Consider the following 18,755-nt stretch of genomic DNA (forward strand, 5'->3'; position numbering starts at 1 on the left):
AATAGATGACAAAGAGTGGAGAAGTATTTGGCTAAAGGAAAATTTATAGATTGATGATTAGTAGATTTAGCTGAAAATTCGAAGGAAGAATCCTGAGGAACCTCTCAAGGAGCAACAAGAGCAAAGTCACAGTATCACCAAGGTTGGAAGAGACCTCATAGATCATCAAGTCCAACCGTTTACCACAGAGCTCAAGGCTAGACCATGGCACCAAGTGCCACGTCCAATCCTGCCTTGAACAGCTTCCTGTTAGGGATCAAAAGGCTTTGGTCATGCTGAGACAAATGGGAATTGCAGAATGCTGCAGCTGTAGGATGCTGAGTGGGTGGTTACTCCTACATGCCCTGCAAGTGGTGCTTGGCAGGGTGAGTCCTTAACATTTCTGGTGTTGAAAAAGCTTCTTTGGAAGTTTCAACAGATTCCAGGAAGCAGCCAGCATGCCAGCTGAATTTTTGCTATTTTTCAGGTACTTCTCTTCGCCCTTTATCATCCCTTTTGTTCATGTCATTTTACCACTTTCTAGGAGAGATGAAAAACAGCCCCAGAGTTGCTGCAGGTCCTATAGAAAGAATGAACATAGTGGAGTTTTTTCCCCCCTATATCTCATATCCAGGTGTAATTATTTTTCCTCCATTCTTCAGTGTAGTATTGAAAAAAAGCTGCACCTGTATCCTTTTTAAACTCTGTTTAACATCTTGGAAGGTTTCTGATCCACAGTCAAGTTCTGTACAGGTTAAAAGTACCGGAAGATTTTGAGGAAGAGGCTTTTTTTTGCATAGCTTTCTGCCTGTTGCAAAGGTTTGATGTCAGGTGACAGCTACCATTGCACTGCCCAGTGAAGCATAAATTAAAGCAGAGAGGGAATGATGTGCTGATGCAAAGTCAGTGTTCACATCAAAGTTTCTCATCTGGCAACCCATCATGTTTCTTTAGGCTGACAGAAAGTATGACTGGCACAGAAGTGCTTTCCTGTACTGGGGGCACTCCACTTGTGTGGCTGTTTGAGCTAGATTTCTAGCTCAGACATAGGGGAGAGGTGAACATTCTAGGGATAGGCCATATAATGGCAACAATGGATAAGTTAGTATCATTTCGTTGGAGCATCAGGAGCTTTATGTCTAGAAGCACAGCTTGGACCTTCCCCTTGCTGGCTTCTGCTGCTTCAGCTGCACCTGCTGCTATGTTTCTCCACTACTGTTTTGGCTGCTGCTGCTTTGCTGCTTCGCCACCGCTTGACCCTTTCCCCATCTTCATTAAGGTTATTATATTTCTCTAGTAGTTTGTTTCTCCTTATACTGTTACATGTAAACTATAAGAAATACAGTTTCATTTTTCCCTGACTTTCAAAAAAAAAAATCCATGTTGTGGTGAGTTTATTCTACTGGGGGAGGCATCAACCCTAACCTGGGACGATGTGCTGCAGAGCAGCATCTTTAAGGGAGGGACCTGGGCATGTTGTTTAGACTCCTTTCAGAAGAAGCTATGTTTATTGGTGTGGGCAAATGTGATGGTTTGGCTGTTACCTGCCCCACCCCCCTCCAAGAAGATCCTCCAGACTAGACTCAGCCGAGCTAGAAATTAGAATGAAGCTTTATATTTACAGCTTAGCACAATATCCAGGCAGGTATTTACAATATATACAGCTACATTCAGTTAAAAAGGTAATACAGAAACACAACAGCCCTCCCAGAAACCAGGGTCCCTGCAGGGGCTTCCAACCACCCTTCCACCTCCTTTCCATCCCTCTACCTTATCCCAGACTTTGCCTTATGTTCAAGGTGAGTTTGGAGAATCAACTTGGAGGGTTATAAAGCAGAAGGATTAGTTATACAGCAGGTTAGGGAGAAAAGTGCAGGCAGCCAGAGCAGGAGATCAACTGTGTTATCTATATTTATGTTCTTGTTTTTATACATCTCAGCAAGCCTATGAGTGAAGCAGATACCACCATTGTTTCCTTTTCAGAGCCTATAATCTAATTGTTCTCACTGAAATATTCCAGCTAGCTTCAAACTAACACAGCAAATCAAAAGATTCATAAGAGAGGTGTAAAGCTTTTCAATTAGATTGACTTGGATACAAGTCAGTCCCATATGGAAGTGAGTAATGATCCTTCCTGTGTCGTGGTTGCTTAGTGATAATTGTGCAAGTCCAGATCTCATAGCTGCTTGGTGCACTGCTATGGTTGGCAAAGTGCACTTGATAACAGGTTTCAGCAAAGGCCAAGGGCAGATTGAACCTGCAAGCAGTGTGTTTCATCTCAAGTGATGGTTGAACCACTTAGGAAGAGTAGTATATGAGGAATTCTGCACTGTTTGTCCTTGTATACTGTTGTGTAGAGAAATACTTTGTTGGTCAAGGCTTTCCATTTATCTCCATGCAGTGGCTTTGCTGTGGAGTAAAACTGTTTGAGGCATTTGAAAAATGCTTCAATATATTCAGTTCAATTTAGTAACAAATGGAATAAGAGAATGAAGATAGAAATTCCCAGATAGGTTTCTGTATCTTACCTGTTGCTCCTCATTTATTTTACTGTAATGACTTCTAATAATCAAAATAGATGTGAACACTACAATGCATTTCAGATTTGATTAATGTTACAATTACATTGCAGCCTCAGAAATTGATTTCCTTGATGTTACATGCTCAATGTTGTGTTGATTTGGTATTTTGCTTTGTTCTTTCTGCAATGGCAAATTTAATTGTGGTACATGTCACTGATTTGATTTTATTTGTGTTCCATATCATCCAGGAAGACATTTATTTATTCATTAAATGCATAAATTAGGTAGCAGTAGCAGTTAGTGCTGAAATGCCTTGAGTTTTTTTAGGTTTAATTTTCGCATTGTTAGTTCTTATATCATCTCCTGCAGAGGGTACTTTGAGGAGGAGCAGGCTGGGGAGCGTGGATGCTGCAAAGCATCACATCACTGCTGAAAACCAGTAGGGAACAGTTTCCTGTGCCAAAGCACTGCCTCAGAGGCTTCAGTGAGGGAGTGCTTGATGGCATGGCTTTGAAGAGCCTTCTTGAGCCATCATGTAGGAGTAAATAGCAAAATGTGCCACACAGTAAGCAGTGGAATGTCAGTGTGCACGGTGGACTTAAGAATTCTTGGTGTTTCCTTTTCTAGCTCAAAAATTGAAGTGTTTTTTTTTTTTTGCCTTTTTAAGAGCTTACTGACTACCCAGATGCTTTCTTGATTTCAAAGAAACTGGAGAGGTCTTTTAAGTTCTTCTTTCACCTTAAATATTCTGCCAGGAAAGATGTTTATTAACATCTAATTGGTATAAATCATGCAATTCTGAAGTTTGTCTGGATGGTGTTACTGATTTCCTCTCCCATGTCTTAAATCCATGTGACTTTTAAGGTGAAGAGCTGGCTGCATAGATCCACGTGAATTTGCCATGCTTTCCTACTAGGCTGAGCATTATTAATGAGTTGCACCTTGCTGTGTGGTAGTACCTCACCGATTAAATGAGGTAGTAAAATGAAAGCTGCTTATAGCAAGTCAGTCCTGCAGCCTGTGCTTGCTGCTGGTTCCTCTAATTATAGTTTGATTCCTTTACATGAGAAATGGACACATTATATCTTATGGTCTTTCATATTTTAAATGAGAACTAAATCATAGAATGGCTAAGGTTGGAAGGGACCTCAGAGATCACAGGATCACAGATCCAGGGGTTGGAAGGGACCCAAAGAGATCATCGAGTCCAACCCCCCTGCCAGAGCAGGACCATACAATCTAGCTCAGGTCACACAGGAACACATCCGGACAGGCCTTGAAAGTCTACAGAGAAGGAGACTACACAGCCTCCCTGGGGAGCCTGTTCCAGTGCTCTGTGGCCCTTGTGTTGAGGTGGAACCTCCTGTGCTGCTGCTCATATCCATTGCTCCTTGTCCTGTCATAGGGAGCAGGTGAGGAGAGCCTGTCCATCATGTACTCCAACCTCTCCACCATGAGCAGGCACAACTCTCAACTCAGCTGCTCAAGGCTTCATCTAGCCTGTCCTTGAACACCCCCAGGGAGGAAGCATCCGCAGCCTCCCTGAGCAGCCTATTCCACAGTCTCACCACCCTTGTCCCGAAGAACTTCTTCCTAAGATCCAGTCTAAACTGACTCTCCCTCAGCTTCAAACCATTCCTCCTTGTCCTGTCTCTAGACACCCTTATGAAAAGATCCTCTGCAGCCCCCTATGGCAGGGGGTTGGAACTGGATGATCTTTGAGGTCCCTTCCAACCTAAACCATTCTATGATTCTGTGCTTTTAGATTTTCAGCTTGCTCTAAATAGATAGCTTCATTTGCTTCCAAGCCTTCTGAGCTCACCTGGTGATTTTGTTTTGGGGGGTAGTTTTAACCCCACCACAGTATAATACTCAGACTCCCTTTTTCCCTTCCTGTAGCGTTATTTCCTTGTTGGAAGCAACCCTGCAGAGACCAAGTACCGTGTTTTGAAAATAGACCGCACTGAACCCAAGGATTTGGTTATAATTGATGATAAGGTGAGTGCCTCTCTACTGGCAGTGGTGGGGAGTTCTTCAGTTGCTCCAAATAATGCTGTCTAGATTGAACTGGGTTTCAGTACTACACATGGAATCTGTTTCAACAGCGTCATGTTGCAGAATCATGGGGTCATGTAGCAAATGAGCTTGGGAGGGGACCTATCGAGATGGTCTAGTCCTACCCTGCTGCTTTGAGCAATGTCATCTAGATTAGGTTGCTCAGGGCCATGCCCAGCTGCCTTTTGAATGTGGAAGGAGACTCCTCAACTGGGTAGCTTGTTCCAGTGTTCAGTCATCCTCAGAGTAAAAAAGCTTTTTCCTGTGTTCAGGTAGAATTTCACAGAATCACAGAAACATGCAGGTTGGCAAAGCCCTTCAGGATCACCAAGTCCAACCTAGAACCCTACGCTACAAGATTCACCTTAAACCATCGGCCTAAGCACCACATCCAAACCACCCTAAAACACATCCAGGGTGGGTGACTCCACCACCTCCCTGGGCAGCTCATTCCAGTGCCTGACCACTCTCTCCATGAAAAACTTTCCTAACATCCAATCTAAACCTCCCCAGTCTCAGCTTGAGGCCATTCCCCCTTGTTCAGTCTCCAATGACCTGTGAGAAGAGCCTAGCAGCAGCCTCTCCACAATCTCTTTTCAGGTAACTGTAGACAGCAGTGAGATCTTGTATTTCAGCTGCTTTCCATTTCCTCTTGTCCTTTGTCTGAAAAGAGCCTGCCTCAGACTTACTTATCTCTTTCCACCAAGTATTTATCCACATTGATAAGATCCCCTCTGAGCTTTTTTTCAGCAAGCTAATGAACATCAACTCTCAACCTCTCCTCCCGTGTCACTAGTAGCATGGACATGGCTAGTGACAACATGGGAGGGGCACAAGATCTCCAAGCACCACATTCACTTCAATGAAATTTCCCCAAGTTTTTCCATTTATTCCATATGTGCTCCCAATAAATTTCACATGTTCTGAATGCTAAATACATTTTGTTACTATCTAGCCAGATTTGTAGTGTTTCTGGTATATCTGAAGCAAAATCAACTGCAGCAACAGGAGTTCTGAGGTACAAAATAGACTAAAACTTGATACCTTTCCAGGAACTTAATGGTTTAACATCTTAAGACTTGAGATTTAGAAGTGTTTGAACTGAAACAAGATCACAACTGGTTCCTTTACAGTGAACAGTGAATCTTGTGCATAAAGACATGTGGTACTTGTTAGTAGCAGTGAAAGAGGTGACAGAGGGTTTAGAGAAGAGGTTTGGTTTACTGTGTACTGAATAAGCTGTGCTATTCTCTGACATTTAGCAGTAACTTGGGTGATTTTTTCTTTCCAAGCATGTGTATACGCAGCAAGAGGTGAGGGAGCTTCTTGGCCGTTTAGACCTGGGAAACAGGACAAAGCTTGGGCAGAAGGGCTCCTCTGGGCTATCTCGAGCTGTCTCTGCTTTTGGTGTAGTAGGTAAGTGTTTGGCTTGGTTTAGAAAGCCTTTTATTGCTTAGAACAGTGAGGCTTACTGTGTCATGCTGCTTATCTTTCTCCACATGATTTCATTTTTTTACAACTAATGAGGACTGAGAAATTTCATTCTCAACAATAAGTTAGTTGTTGTGTGTTTAGTGAAAAGAGGTGGCCAGTACAAAGGTGAGAGGTGTGCTTTTCTTTGTCACTAAGAGAGGGATCTAGGAAGTAGGCGAATTCTACATGCTTGATTAAAGATCTGACCAAACTCAGCTGATTGTAGGATGCAAATCACATGGAACTTGGCCTCCTGAATTCCAAAGCTTACAGGATGTGTTTTTAAAGAGAATAACATCCTTTATTAAGTGTTATTTCTTCATCACACACTACTCAGAAAGATGACTTCATTTTCTTTTTGATTAACATTTTGCAGTGACATATTAAAGCCTTTCTTTTTCATGTTTGAACAAATGTAGCTGACTAATACAGGGACTGAATTTTAAAATGCTGATCAGCTGTCCATAAGCCTGGAGAACTGCTTCAAGAATTTAAGAGCTTCCAACTTCATCTGAAAGTCTCTACTTTCCTGCCTGTTGTCAAATACTGAGGTCAATATATTGATGGGTCCTGTCTCCAAAGTAAATGGTAGTGTGTGCTCTAAGAGCCCCAAGAATATTTTGTGCTTTGTTTGCATCAATATAGACATGGATAGCTAAATCCAGAGCTGCAGAGAGAGCTGAGAATGCAGTTCCTTTGAAAGATGCTCCTGATTTTTGTATAATAACTGAAAGATAAGAAAACATTATTGGTATTCTAATGTAAAGTGGCAAATCAAGCAAACTTTCTTCTATATTATTTTTGTCTCTGCTGGAACCTATCAATGGATCCATTTCTCACAAATCCCTCTGATGAATTTGATGATCCTTGTTAATTTAGTAATATTAACAACATAAAGAAGCTTCCAACAGTCTTGCAGCATTGTGGTTTGGGTTTTTTTTGCACAAACCATCAGTGCTCACTCTGTAAATATCATAGAATATCAGGGGCTGGAAGTGACCTCAAATATGTGCTAATATATTAGGTTGGAAAGTGATTGTGCTCAGTGAAAATTTTGCTTCCCAGTTTTGTGTTTCTCTATATGCAGTCTTCATAGCAGGTGAGTTTCTCTCCCATAGCTGGACAAATGCATTGGTTATCAGACATGGAATACTACTTCTAAAGATATTTTCTTTAAAGAATTCACATGCTTAGTGATCTTCTAATTATCCTTGCACTTTTATAGGCTATGTTTTAGTGTCTTCTATCTCGGTCCCATCTATATTAACATGTCATTTGAGAGAATGCAGCTGGTCCTTTATTTCTGCCTCCTGGCTCAGCTCAGGAGGGCAGGGCCTATCTTTTCTAGAGTCTTGGCTTTCTTTTGTAGGGCTTTGTTCTGTTCTCTGGTTATTTCATTAATTTTGGATGGAGAGGACCAGGCAGGAGGAAAGGCTGAGTTACTTAATCAGCCTTTGCTATAATATTGGGTGAAATTCAAAGGATAAAGACTGTTCACGTAAGTGAATTCAGGACCTGGAGGATGCAGGAAGAACTTTGACTGCCTTTTAACAACTGCAATTCAATAATCTGGCTGCCTCAAATGGCAGGCTTTATTTCTTATTGTCAGCAGGGTCTCTTGTCCTTGTGCAGGTGAGAGCATTTTTCCAAGGGGGGCTAATAAGGCAGAAGAGAAGATTGCAGTTTGTTCAATCACATTGCAGCCTCCAGCTGTGCCAGGGAGGAAAACGTGTGCTTTGCTCATCCTTCTTTAATTTATCATGCAAAGCTCAAAGAACTGAGTATACAAGTGAAAAAATTGTGAGGGTTCCACACATGCTCCCCCCTCTTCCCCTTAATATATTTGTTGACAGTGTAGCAGTGACTGAGTTTCAGGTTCTTTCCAAATAGCAACCCATCAAAGCAGCTACCTCCAAGAGCTAATTAATGTGATGTATTAGTTATTAAAACTAAGTACTGCTATATCACTGCCTATAGTTATTAAAACTTAGTACTGCTATGTCACTGCCTATACTGTATTAGAAACAAGTTTGGTTTTGAGGTGGCTACATATTTCTGTTTATCTTTTTATAGGCAATAAGCCAGACACTGTCTGTTCTGCTTCCTTAGCCCTCTGGACTTTAGCAGGGTCAAGTGTTGGTATCTGACTGAGGAAATAGAAAGAATGATGCTTTGAATGGCTAATTTGGAGGAGGTGTTGCTGTAGGTGATTTAAGTTCCTGCTGTTAAGGAGAGACAGTTTAAAAGTGGTGTAGTAACCTCATCTCCTTTTGCTGTTCTATGCCTCTCCCCAATAGACAATACATAAATCTGACAAGAAAATTGGGGATTGGGATTGCTCCTTGCCCCTGGAAAATTAATCTTTGGTATCTGAACTAATTAATTATCATAGAATCTTAGAATCAGACGGGTTGGAAGGGACCCCCAAGATCATCCAGTCCAACCTATCGCCCAGCCCTATCCAGTCAACTAGACCATGGCTTGCTTTGAATGATGAGAGTCCTATAAAAAGCAGATATGACTATTCTAAGTAGACAGCAACTTATTTTATTTTTCCATTGTTCTAACTCTGATTTTTCCATTGTTTTAACATGATTTTAGAAATATGCACAGAGGAAGGGGGAAGAAAAAGTTAAAATTGTGTACTTAGCATTTACTGGAGGTGAACTGTAAGACTTTGTCTATGTGTCTTTCTATTTGTCTCTATACGTGCACATTTTGCACACAACATTAAGAACAACCAACCATCCTATGGAGTCTTGAACCAATTCTGATACTAGATACATATTTTACTAGATACATTTGATGAAACCAAGGCAAACATCCACCTAATAGCATTTTAATGATCTCTTAACAGGTTTTGTCAGGTTTTTAGAAGGCTACTACATTGTGTTAATAACAAAAAGAAGAAAAATGGCAGACATTGGAGGTCATGCAATATATAAAATAGAAGATACAAACATGATCTACATTCCAAATGATTCTGTTAGAGTCACTCATCCTGATGAAGCCAGGTAAAGAATACATTCATGGAATGGTTTGGGTTGGGTGGGACCTTGAAGATCATCTAGTTCTGACTCCTCTGCCATTGATAGGGATACCTCCTCTAGACCAGGTTCTCAAGGCCTCACCCAACCTAGCCTTGAACACCTCTAGAGAGTATTTTCTAAGCAACTGTGAACTGCAACTAGAAGTTTTGGTCATGGATTCCCTTCTGTGACTATGTCACTCAAGACATTTTATCTTAGTTGATAAATTAAGTGTGGAAGACTGAAAAATGGGCCACAAATTCTGTGCTGTCTAACCTGTGAAGTAAATAGAACTGTTGCAGTCTTCTAGAGCTTTCTGTCTACATCTCTGTGTCACCTACATGTAAGAGCTGCATCCTAGCAAATAAGGATCCTAGGATGCAAATATGTATTGTAGCAAATCATTGTTCTTACAAGGGCTAAAGAGTGCAAATGCTGGTCTGTATTGTTTGGGGTACTGTGCTTTTGTTGGTATTTTATTCTCACCTGAAGAGATCTTTTGTGCCCTTAAAAAAAGTGCTGAGTGAATTATTTAATGATACTCTGCTGGTAGAATCTTGTGACTGTTGTAAAGGATGGTTAACTGACCCACTGCACAGTTTAACTTGGATTTTTTAATCCAAACGCTGACATTCTAGTGTCAAAAAAAGTAGAGTAAAATAGGAAGGGGATGTATTTACATGTGGTCTGATTTCTAAGATCCTCCAAATGACTCCTTGGGATTTACCTGCTTAAAATAATTTCCTTTGGACTTGAATTATTTTGCTAGGTACCTGAGAATCTTTCAAAATGTGGACCTTTCTAGCAACTTCTATTTTAGGTAGGTACCAGTTACTAATTCCTTTTAAAAAAATGTATAGTTACACTTGTGGTAGGGTTCTGCTTATGGATTTTGATACCTGAGATCTTCAGATTGGCATTCTGGGGAAGTAAGCCATTGCTTGAGCATTTTCATCTGGGTATTCTGCACCTGCTTTCTCCTTCAACAAATTGACCACAATTTTGGTTCTGAGAAGCTAAAGTCTAGGGAATTATTAGTGACATGGTAGAATCATAGAATGGTTTAGGTTGGAAGGGACCTCAAGGATCATCCAGTTCCAACCTCCTGCCATAGGCAGGGACACCTCCCACTAGAACAGGTCGCTCAAGGCCTCATCCAGCCTGGCCTTGAACACCCCCAGAGAGGGAGCATCCACAGCCTCCCTGGCCAACCTGTGACAGTGTCTCACCTGCTTCACTGTAAAGAACATCCTATTACTCCTTATCCTGTCATTACAAGACCTTGTTAATAGTCCCTTTCCAGCCTTCCTGTAACCCTCTTCAGATACTGGAAGGCCACTATAAGGTCTTCTCGAAGCTTTCTTTTCTCCAGGCTGAAGAGCCTCAGCTCTTGTAACCTGTCCTCACAGCAGAGCTGCTGCAGCCCTCTGATCATCTTGGTGGCCTCCTCTGGACTGGCTCAAACAGTTCCATGTCCTTCTTGTGCTGGGGACTCCAGAACTGTGCAAAGGACTCCAGATGGGGTCTGAGGAGAGCAGGTCCAGGTAGATGATGTCAGTTGCCCTTCCCTTGTCCACTGTTGCTGTGACTTCATCATAAAAAGCCACTAAAAAGTGGCTACTGCTTCCACTGACTGTTCAGCCTTGCCAAGTTATGCAGAAGTTCTCTCTTTGGGAAAGTGATAAATTTCAGAGGGTTTGCTTCTCCTGTCCTTAAATTTGTGACTGCAGCACTGATGCACCTTAAAACAGTAGCTGCTAAATAAACAAAGTGTTTTTTCCACTAGTTTCATAAGAGTAACAAATTCTGCATCTTAGATCTTTAATATTGACAACTGATACAGTTTTTGTGGACCAAATTTTTGTCTGTTTTAAATTCAGGTAGTAGATAGGAAGTAATACTTAGGTCACAGAATGTTAGTTAGAGGTTGGAAGGGACCTCTAGAGATTATCATAGAGTCAAACTCCCCTGTCAAAAGCAGGATCACCCAGGGTAGTCCACGCAGGAATGCATCCAGGTGGGTTTTGAAAGTGTCCAGAAAAAGGAGGCTCCACAACCTCTCTGGGCAGCCTGTTCCAGTGCTCTGTCACCCTCACTGTAAAGAAGTTTCTCCTCATGTTGAGGTGAAACCTTCTATGTTCAAGTTTGCATCCATTGTTCTTTGTCTTATTACTGTGCACTGCTGAAAATAGATTGCCCCCCTCCACTTGACACCCACTCCTCAGGTACTTACAGACATCAGTCAGAACCCTCTCAGTCTTCCCAGGACTCTAAACAACTCAGGTGTCTCAGTCTCTCTCCATAGGGGAGATGCTGAAGTCCCCATATCATCCTCATGGCTCAGGGTCAGAAAAATTACATGACACATAGGGATTTTTTTGGTGGAATAGCTATTTTTGATCTTCAGGACTGCTTCTTGGGACACAGTGAATTAAGTTGGTTGATACACTTTGTTCAAAAGGCATCCAGATCAAATTTCAGTTGCAAGAAGAATAGAAATGCAGTGTCAGCTGTTGTACTGTAAACAGCTTCTATGTTTGTAAAGCTTCTTTTGATATCATTTGTATCCTTTGCCATTACAGGATCAGAATCCATGTATCTTGTTTGAAAGCCTTTCTTTTATTGGATAAACCAGCACTGTGTTAAATACAGTTAGAGATGGAGGGGAAAGGCTTTCAGAACCCCCCTGTGCCTCTGTAGTTACTAATAACTGTTGTCTATCAGTTACAGCTATGATCTGTCTCACTCCCTTCAGTATAATCTTACTGTCCTGAGAATGCCACTTGAGACATTAAAAACTGAGACAGCCCAGACACGACAAGAGAGTTTTGATATATTTGAAGATGAAGGACTTTCAACACAGGGTGGAAGTGGTAAGCAAATACACTCAATCAGTTTGATTGGTCACCTAGAATGTCTTCCACTGGAGTTTACTTTTGAGAAGTGTTTGACCCTTCTGCATTGCTCATAACAGTCATGAGCTAATAAAAGATCACTTAAAGTAGACATTGCAGAGTCTGAATAATACAACTTCTAGAGGTGATTAATCATTGTTTTGTTAATTTACATTGCAACTCAGGGAGATAATTGAGCATGCTGACGTTTTTTTAGGAGCTGATTATTCAAGTGACTTGCAAGGCTCCCAACAGGAATGAATTACAAAGAGAGGGGGCAGGAACAACAGACTACATCCTAATCAATCTCGGGGGTTTGTTTTAGTGTTGGAAACTGTTGATGACAGGAATTGTGTGAAGTTAGGATCAAGTTGATGGATGCTGTCAGGAAGTCTAAGAAAAATCATTGGTTTCAGTTGGGAACTACAGCTTTCACTTTGGATGCAGCCTATTCATAAGAGTGTAGAGATAGTTAGTCAAACAGGATCAAAGAGGAAAAGTATTTTCCCTCCATTTCTTGTGCACACACACAAAATTTCCCCTCACATTCTCAATATTGGATTTCCTTCTGTTGAAGTTGATGGTTTTTATGCTTTATTGCCCTGAATGCATTTTAAAGAAATATATTTTAATGTTGTTGGTTTTTTTTACTTTTATATATATTTTACTTTATAGATATATATATATAACTTTATATATACTTTATATATTCTTTTTATGTATATTTTTTTTTAATATATTTTACTTTTATATAAGACCACTTTTGTCTTTAATTGTGAAATATCAGAACTAGGAGTGCTGCCTTTGATTCATAATGAATACTTTGCTGCAAAAGTGGTCCCAAACAACTCCCCCAGCAGAGCATTTGGCTACTGCCATTGACATGCTGTGATATAACTGCCAGAAACTTCATTTGAAAGAAACTAGGTAATGGAGTTCTTGTCCTGTTCCTTCTCTTTAAGATTCAGGCTCAATTCAATTCCCTTTGCCACCTTTTAGTGCCAATTGTCATCTTGATCTGGATTTTTTAAACAGAAAAAGGCTCAGGTTCCAGATAGATCACAAACTGAATTTTAATTTGCAGGTCTACAGTAGCTGCATTTTGTGGTGTCAGTGCAAATTAAGAACACAACCCTCAAGTATGTGAGAAAGGGATTGACATGCTTTTAGTAATGGGAGCCAGGGCTATGCATGATCTTCCACGGCCTAATAGGTGATCCAGAGCTGGAGAAGCCTATAAAGTCCTCCTGTGAGGGTATTTTTGCTGTAATGGGAATTCACAACTTCATTTATTTTCCTTATTATCAAATCCTCTCCTGCTACCATGCAGAGATCTCTTTTCAGTACTGAAAGTGTCAAAAAATCCTATACTAGAGTGACTGGCAACCAGTGTTGAGGATTCACAGAACTGTGAATCCTCAAAAATGCTGCCCTTCAGCATGTGCCTGAATTTATCTGGGTCTGGCAAACTTCAGGGATGCAAGGAAATTAGATGCTGAGTTGCAGGCAAGGCATAATCAAAACAAAAGTCCATTGACCTGGATTTTGAAACAGTATCATTTAGGTAAGCTTCCTTAACTGCTAACGAATTTTCACTGTAACAACTTCCTAGGTGTGTTTGGGATTTGCAGCAAGCCTTATGAAAAGTATGTGTGGAATGGCAAGCTTCTGGAGGCAGTGAAAAACACAGTTCATCGTGACTGGCTGCTACATATTATTCACGGGTTCTGCGGGCAGTCAAGTATCCTTTGGCTGGGGTAACAAGTGCTGGATTAGAGGCTTTTAAAAGTGGACATACTTATTTTAAGTGAACATACTTTGAAATGCTTTGTTATATGCTTTCTGTTCTAGAGTTCTTGCTTGGTGTCTACATTTAGCCCACTAAATTATAGCAGTAGCTCACATTGCTTGATGAGCCCTCCCAGCAGAGAAGAGGGATTGGGAAAAGGAGAGTAGAGTCGTGGATTTAAATGCAAACAGATTAGTGAGACAGCCAAACTAATACCAGGAGCAATGCAAAGTAAGTAAAGGCTTACTCAGCACAGAGAATGTACAGCAGTCACAACCAAAAGGAAAGCAATCCCTGGGAGTGGGATGGTAAGCAATGCTCCTCCAGGGATGAGAAGGCAGAGCAGAAGGCACTCAGTCCTCAGCAAACTTCGCACTTCAGACTGAGTGTGATGTTTATGGTCTGGGATACACCTGTGAGGCAGCTCAGGTCAGCAGTCCTGGCTGAGCCCAAACTGCTGATGACCTGCAGACCATGGCTGTCCTGTGATTCTGATTGTTTGTTTTCATTCGAAATAAAAGCTGTAGCTGTTTGCCTCTGATTTTTAATCGTTGCTACTTAAGTAGCTGCAAATTTATCTACTATTCCAGACAAATAATTAGAGGGTGACTAATACACCTGATCTGAAAATAGAAGCTCCCAGGCTTTGATCCCATTATTCACAAAGGCAATACCTGCAGCCCTTGGTGAAACTTGTGCCTGTTTGTCAGGGGCTGGAGCTGGGCTGGCCACCAAAGGAGTGGCAGACACTCTTAACTCCTCTCCCTTCCCTAAGGGCAAGAGAAAGGGAATAAGGGACACTTAAGGTTTGGAAAAGAAAATGAAAACCCATTTGTAGTGTGTAGAAAATGAAGTATATACAAATATATACAAACCCAGGTTCGAGCCCAGCCCCCCGATGGCAATTGGTGCTGGGGGCAGGCACTGAGGAGGTCATCCCAGACTGGACTCAGCAGCAGACAGGAACTGGATCCAGAGCTGGATTATGGGACTGGATTCAGAAAGCCATGGATGGGGATTGAAAGCAGAATGGACAGAGTCCTCCTTGGATGCTGGCCACTGAAGGAGAGGATTTGACCCTTGTGGTCCTTTGGTTCTATACTGAATGTTGACATACATTGACTGGAAGCCCTTGGTGGTCAGTTTAGGGTCCCATGTCCTGTCTGCTCCTCTCTGTAGGTGTGACTTCTTACTTTTCTACACTCCATGGCACACAAGATTTAGCAGTGACCTTGCTCCATAGGAACAAGTGTTGGCTGATAGCTTTCTGCGTATTGATCCGTGGTAGTAACTTAAACATTGAGCATCATCACTGCTAAAAGCAGTGATGCAAAAATATGCTGTTAACCTCAGAAAGTGCAGTTACTTGGAAGAGACTTAACTGAATTTAAAGTTAGAACAGCATTAGCTGTCCTAACTCAAACCAGGACACTATTTCGCCTCCATTGTCACTTCATAAAATAGAAACAATTCTTTTTCTGTAGGGTGAGAGGTAGTTGATGCATTGTAATGTAGATTCCCTGTTCAGAGTTCTTAAGATTGACTGTTCAAAAGGGCAATGCTGTAAAAGAAATTTAGCAGTGATGCTCCTCACTGCTAAGGAGCTTTTAGTAAATCAGCTGGCTCAGGTTCATACACCTTGTAGAATTTGGGGTTTTTTGCTTGTGTGAAGTAGTGAACAAAAAGTTGCATGTGAGATGTGAAATAAACCTTGACTTCTCTCTCAAGAACTGTCAATATATGGTCGCCCTATTTTTGTCACTCTGATAGCCAGGAGGTCAAGCAAATTTGCTGGGACACGTTTTCTGAAACGAGGATCAAACTGTGAGGTAAGAGAAAATTGATTTGAGGCCTTCCTTCCTGCTTCCCAACTATGTGAAAGTCTGAGCTTGGCTGTCTGGACAGCTGAAATGTTTTAAAGGGTGGTTAAAACTTTGGCTGTAAATGATGCTGTTAGATTCATAGGGTGGTTTAGATTGGAAGAGACCTTAATGGTCTACATTTGGGCCACAACAATGCCAAGCAGTGCTACAGCCTGGGGACAGAGTGGCTGAGAACAGCCAGGCAGAGAGGGACCTGGGGGTGCTGGTAGATAGTAGCTGAACATGAGGCAGCAGTGTTCCCAGGTGGCCAGGAAAGCCAATGTCATCCTGGCCTGGATCAGGAGCAGTGTGGGCAGCAGGACAAAGGAGGTTATTCTGCCTCTGTACTCAGCACTGCTCAGGCCACACCTTGAGTCCTGTGTCCAGGTCTGCCCTCCTCAATTCAAGAGAGATGTTGAGGTGCTGAATGTGTCCAGAGGAGGGTGACAAAGCTGGTGAGGGGCCTGGAGCACAGCCCTGTGAGGAGAGGCTGAGGGAGCTGGGGGTGTGCAGCCTGCAGAAGAGGAGGCTCAGGGCAGAGCTCATTGCTGTCTGCAGCTACCTGAAGGGAGGCTGTTAGCCAGGTGGGGGTAGGTCTCTTCTGCCAGGCAGCCAGACAGAGTCCCAAGTTGTGCCAAGGGAGGTCTAGGCTGGATGTTAGGAGGAAGCTCTTCCCAGAAAGGGTGATTTGCATTGGAATGGGCTGCCCAGTGAGGTGGTGGAGTTGCCATTCATGGAGGTGTTCAAGAAAAGCCTGGATAGGCACTTAGTGCCATGGTCTAATTGATTGGCTAGGGCTGGGTGATCTTGGAGGTCTCTTCCAACCTGGTTAATTCTATGATCATCTAGTTCTAACCCCCCTGCCTTGGGCAACCTCATTCGAGTTGCTCAAGGCCTCATCCAACCTGTTATGACAGCTGTCATTGCATTTTTATTGGAGATAATAAGGCTGTTCTTAAAATAATAAGTGTTAACCAGCATTTATTGTGCTGTGGGGTTTTTATTTTCACTTAAAGATAATGTATTTCCCATTTAGGTGGGAAAAAAAGAAATCTGATAATACACATTTAGAGTCACATGGGAATTTAGCTGAAGATGTTCTCACTGCTATGATTTGGTGTTGTACAGTTCACTTGTGCTGTGTAATGATCAGTTCTCTGTAACACATGCAGCTCTGAAATATCATCTCTGCATCACATCTGTATTTCTGTTTGTCTTAGGGAGATGTTGCTAATGAAGTGGAAACTGAACAAATCCTTTATGATGCTTCAGTTATGTCATTTTCTGCAGGGAGTTATTCTTCCTATGTTCAGGTTCGAGGATCTGTTCCTCTCTACTGGTCTCAAGATATTTCAACTATGATGCCTAAGCCACCCATAACATGTACGTACAACTGACTCTTTGTGACAGATTATGTTTAGCACTGTTTCCTCAAGCTATACCTGAAAGAGTAAGTGAAAAGTACAAAATGAACAAAGTATCTCTGCATTTGTTCATTGGGGAGACATAATTTAAGGTTACTCAGTGTTATAAATCATAGCATACAAACATTCAACCATATAAAAAACTGCATTTGATGAAATTGATTAGAGCTAGAGGTAGATCTAGAGTTAGAACTAGATTTAGAGCTAGAGTTGGAAAAAAACTCTCCATCTTAGACTTCACACTGAGAAGTGAAAGCCAAACTAGATTTCTGTTTGAAGTTATCAGCTTGCTTTCAGCTTGTTTTGTACAGTTAGCTACATTGATCAGGATTGTAGATACTATTTCAAACCTTTTCAAAGTAAGTGGAAAAAAAATTGGGCTAATGGGGCCAAAGTAGTTGCTCTTTGTAAGCATCTTGGCTAAGTTTTGGTTAATAATTCAGTTTGGAAAAGGGAAGTTTTTTATTTTAAGACCTTTTGCATGAAAATAGGGAAAAACATGGAATGGTATCATGATTACCAGGGTTAGTATGTGCTTTGTAAAGAGGGAAAAATAGTTCAGTGGCTCTACAGCATGTTTAATATCATCCTGAATGTGTATCTGTTGCAGTGGACCAAGCAGATCCTTTTGCACATGTTGCTGCTCTTCACTTTGACCAAATGCTCCAGAGATTTGGCTCTCCCATTATTATTTTGAACCTTGTGAAGGTACAGTATTTTGAATGTGTTCTACATGAGTTCAGATTTTTAAGGTTGTAATTGTTCCTATAGAGTCTTTGTGTAATTTTGGTTGTGCTCTAAATTAATATTAGCTTGTAAATGGAATATTTTCTTCATAAATCTCATCCTACATGGTAAAGGAAGGTCTCTAATTGCTTCCACAGCTGACCTTCCAAAAACTTTCACTTTTTTCATGTTTTCTGCCACTCCTTAGATGTTAATAAGTCCAGCTAAATTATTGTGGTAAAGATTTATGCTCTGTTGTTTGCTCTGATAGAATCATGGCAGGTTGCCCAGGGAGATTGTGGATGCTTCCTCCCTGAAGGTGTTCAAGGCCAAGTTGGATGAGGTCTTGAGTGACCTTTTCTAGTGGGAGGTGTCCCTACCTATGTCAGGAGGGTTGGAACTGAATGATCTTTGAGGTCCCTTCCAACCTAAACCATTCTGTGATTCTATAAGTGGGAGAGAAAATGGGCAGTGCCATTAGCAGCAGAGCTGGGCTGATGGGGGGAGCTTAGTCGTTGTCACAGTCATTCAGTTCACTGCTGTGTGAGAGGCTGTGGTGCAAAGCCTGAGTTTTGGGTGGCTCTGTAATTTTGGCTAGTAAATCTCCTGTTGTGTTGGGTGTTCTTTTCTTGATTTGGTTTGCTTGTTTCCTGTTCTGATCCAGCCATTTTCTGTTCCACATCCAAGCTCAATATATTGGTTTGTTGTGCCTGAATCATAATATATTTATTTTTAGTCTTAAAAAAAAAAATAATGCAGAACTGTAGTCAGTAGGGAAAAAAAAGATCCTCTCTGTGCATGTAGGATCTATTCCTAATGTGAAAAAAAACCCAGAGAATACAAAAGGAAGCATTTCAAAACTCAGAGTTGTGATAAATGGTAACTACCCAATCTTTTAGCTATTTCTAGAAGCTTTCCTGTGTAGTTCTTTTAAGACTGTCCAAGAGTCTGTGGAGTCAACTTTGGATAGCATTTATTGACAAGAAAATGATTTTATCTCAT

The 18,755-nt window shown here is 41.4% G+C and overlaps 1 protein-coding gene across 1 annotated transcript in view; it reads left to right on the forward strand.

Moving 5' to 3' along the window:
- FIG4 (FIG4 phosphoinositide 5-phosphatase) overlaps nucleotides 1-18,755 on the forward strand; it is a 51,440-nt gene that overhangs the window by 4,610 nt on the left and 28,075 nt on the right. The window contains exons 2-10 of the mRNA XM_064170259.1: nucleotides 4,401-4,499; nucleotides 5,849-5,972; nucleotides 8,887-9,043; nucleotides 9,828-9,878; nucleotides 11,783-11,931; nucleotides 13,565-13,693; nucleotides 15,470-15,570; nucleotides 16,824-16,986; nucleotides 17,638-17,735. Of these exons, the coding sequence (XP_064026329.1) occupies nucleotides 4,401-4,499; nucleotides 5,849-5,972; nucleotides 8,887-9,043; nucleotides 9,828-9,878; nucleotides 11,783-11,931; nucleotides 13,565-13,693; nucleotides 15,470-15,570; nucleotides 16,824-16,986; nucleotides 17,638-17,735 (1,071 nt within the window). The remainder of the gene's footprint in view (nucleotides 1-4,400; nucleotides 4,500-5,848; nucleotides 5,973-8,886; nucleotides 9,044-9,827; nucleotides 9,879-11,782; nucleotides 11,932-13,564; nucleotides 13,694-15,469; nucleotides 15,571-16,823; nucleotides 16,987-17,637; nucleotides 17,736-18,755) is intronic.

The sequence above is a fragment of the Pogoniulus pusillus genome, chromosome 33, assembly GCF_015220805.1.
Source record: "Pogoniulus pusillus isolate bPogPus1 chromosome 33, bPogPus1.pri, whole genome shotgun sequence".
Taxonomy (NCBI): domain Eukaryota; kingdom Metazoa; phylum Chordata; class Aves; order Piciformes; family Lybiidae; genus Pogoniulus; species Pogoniulus pusillus.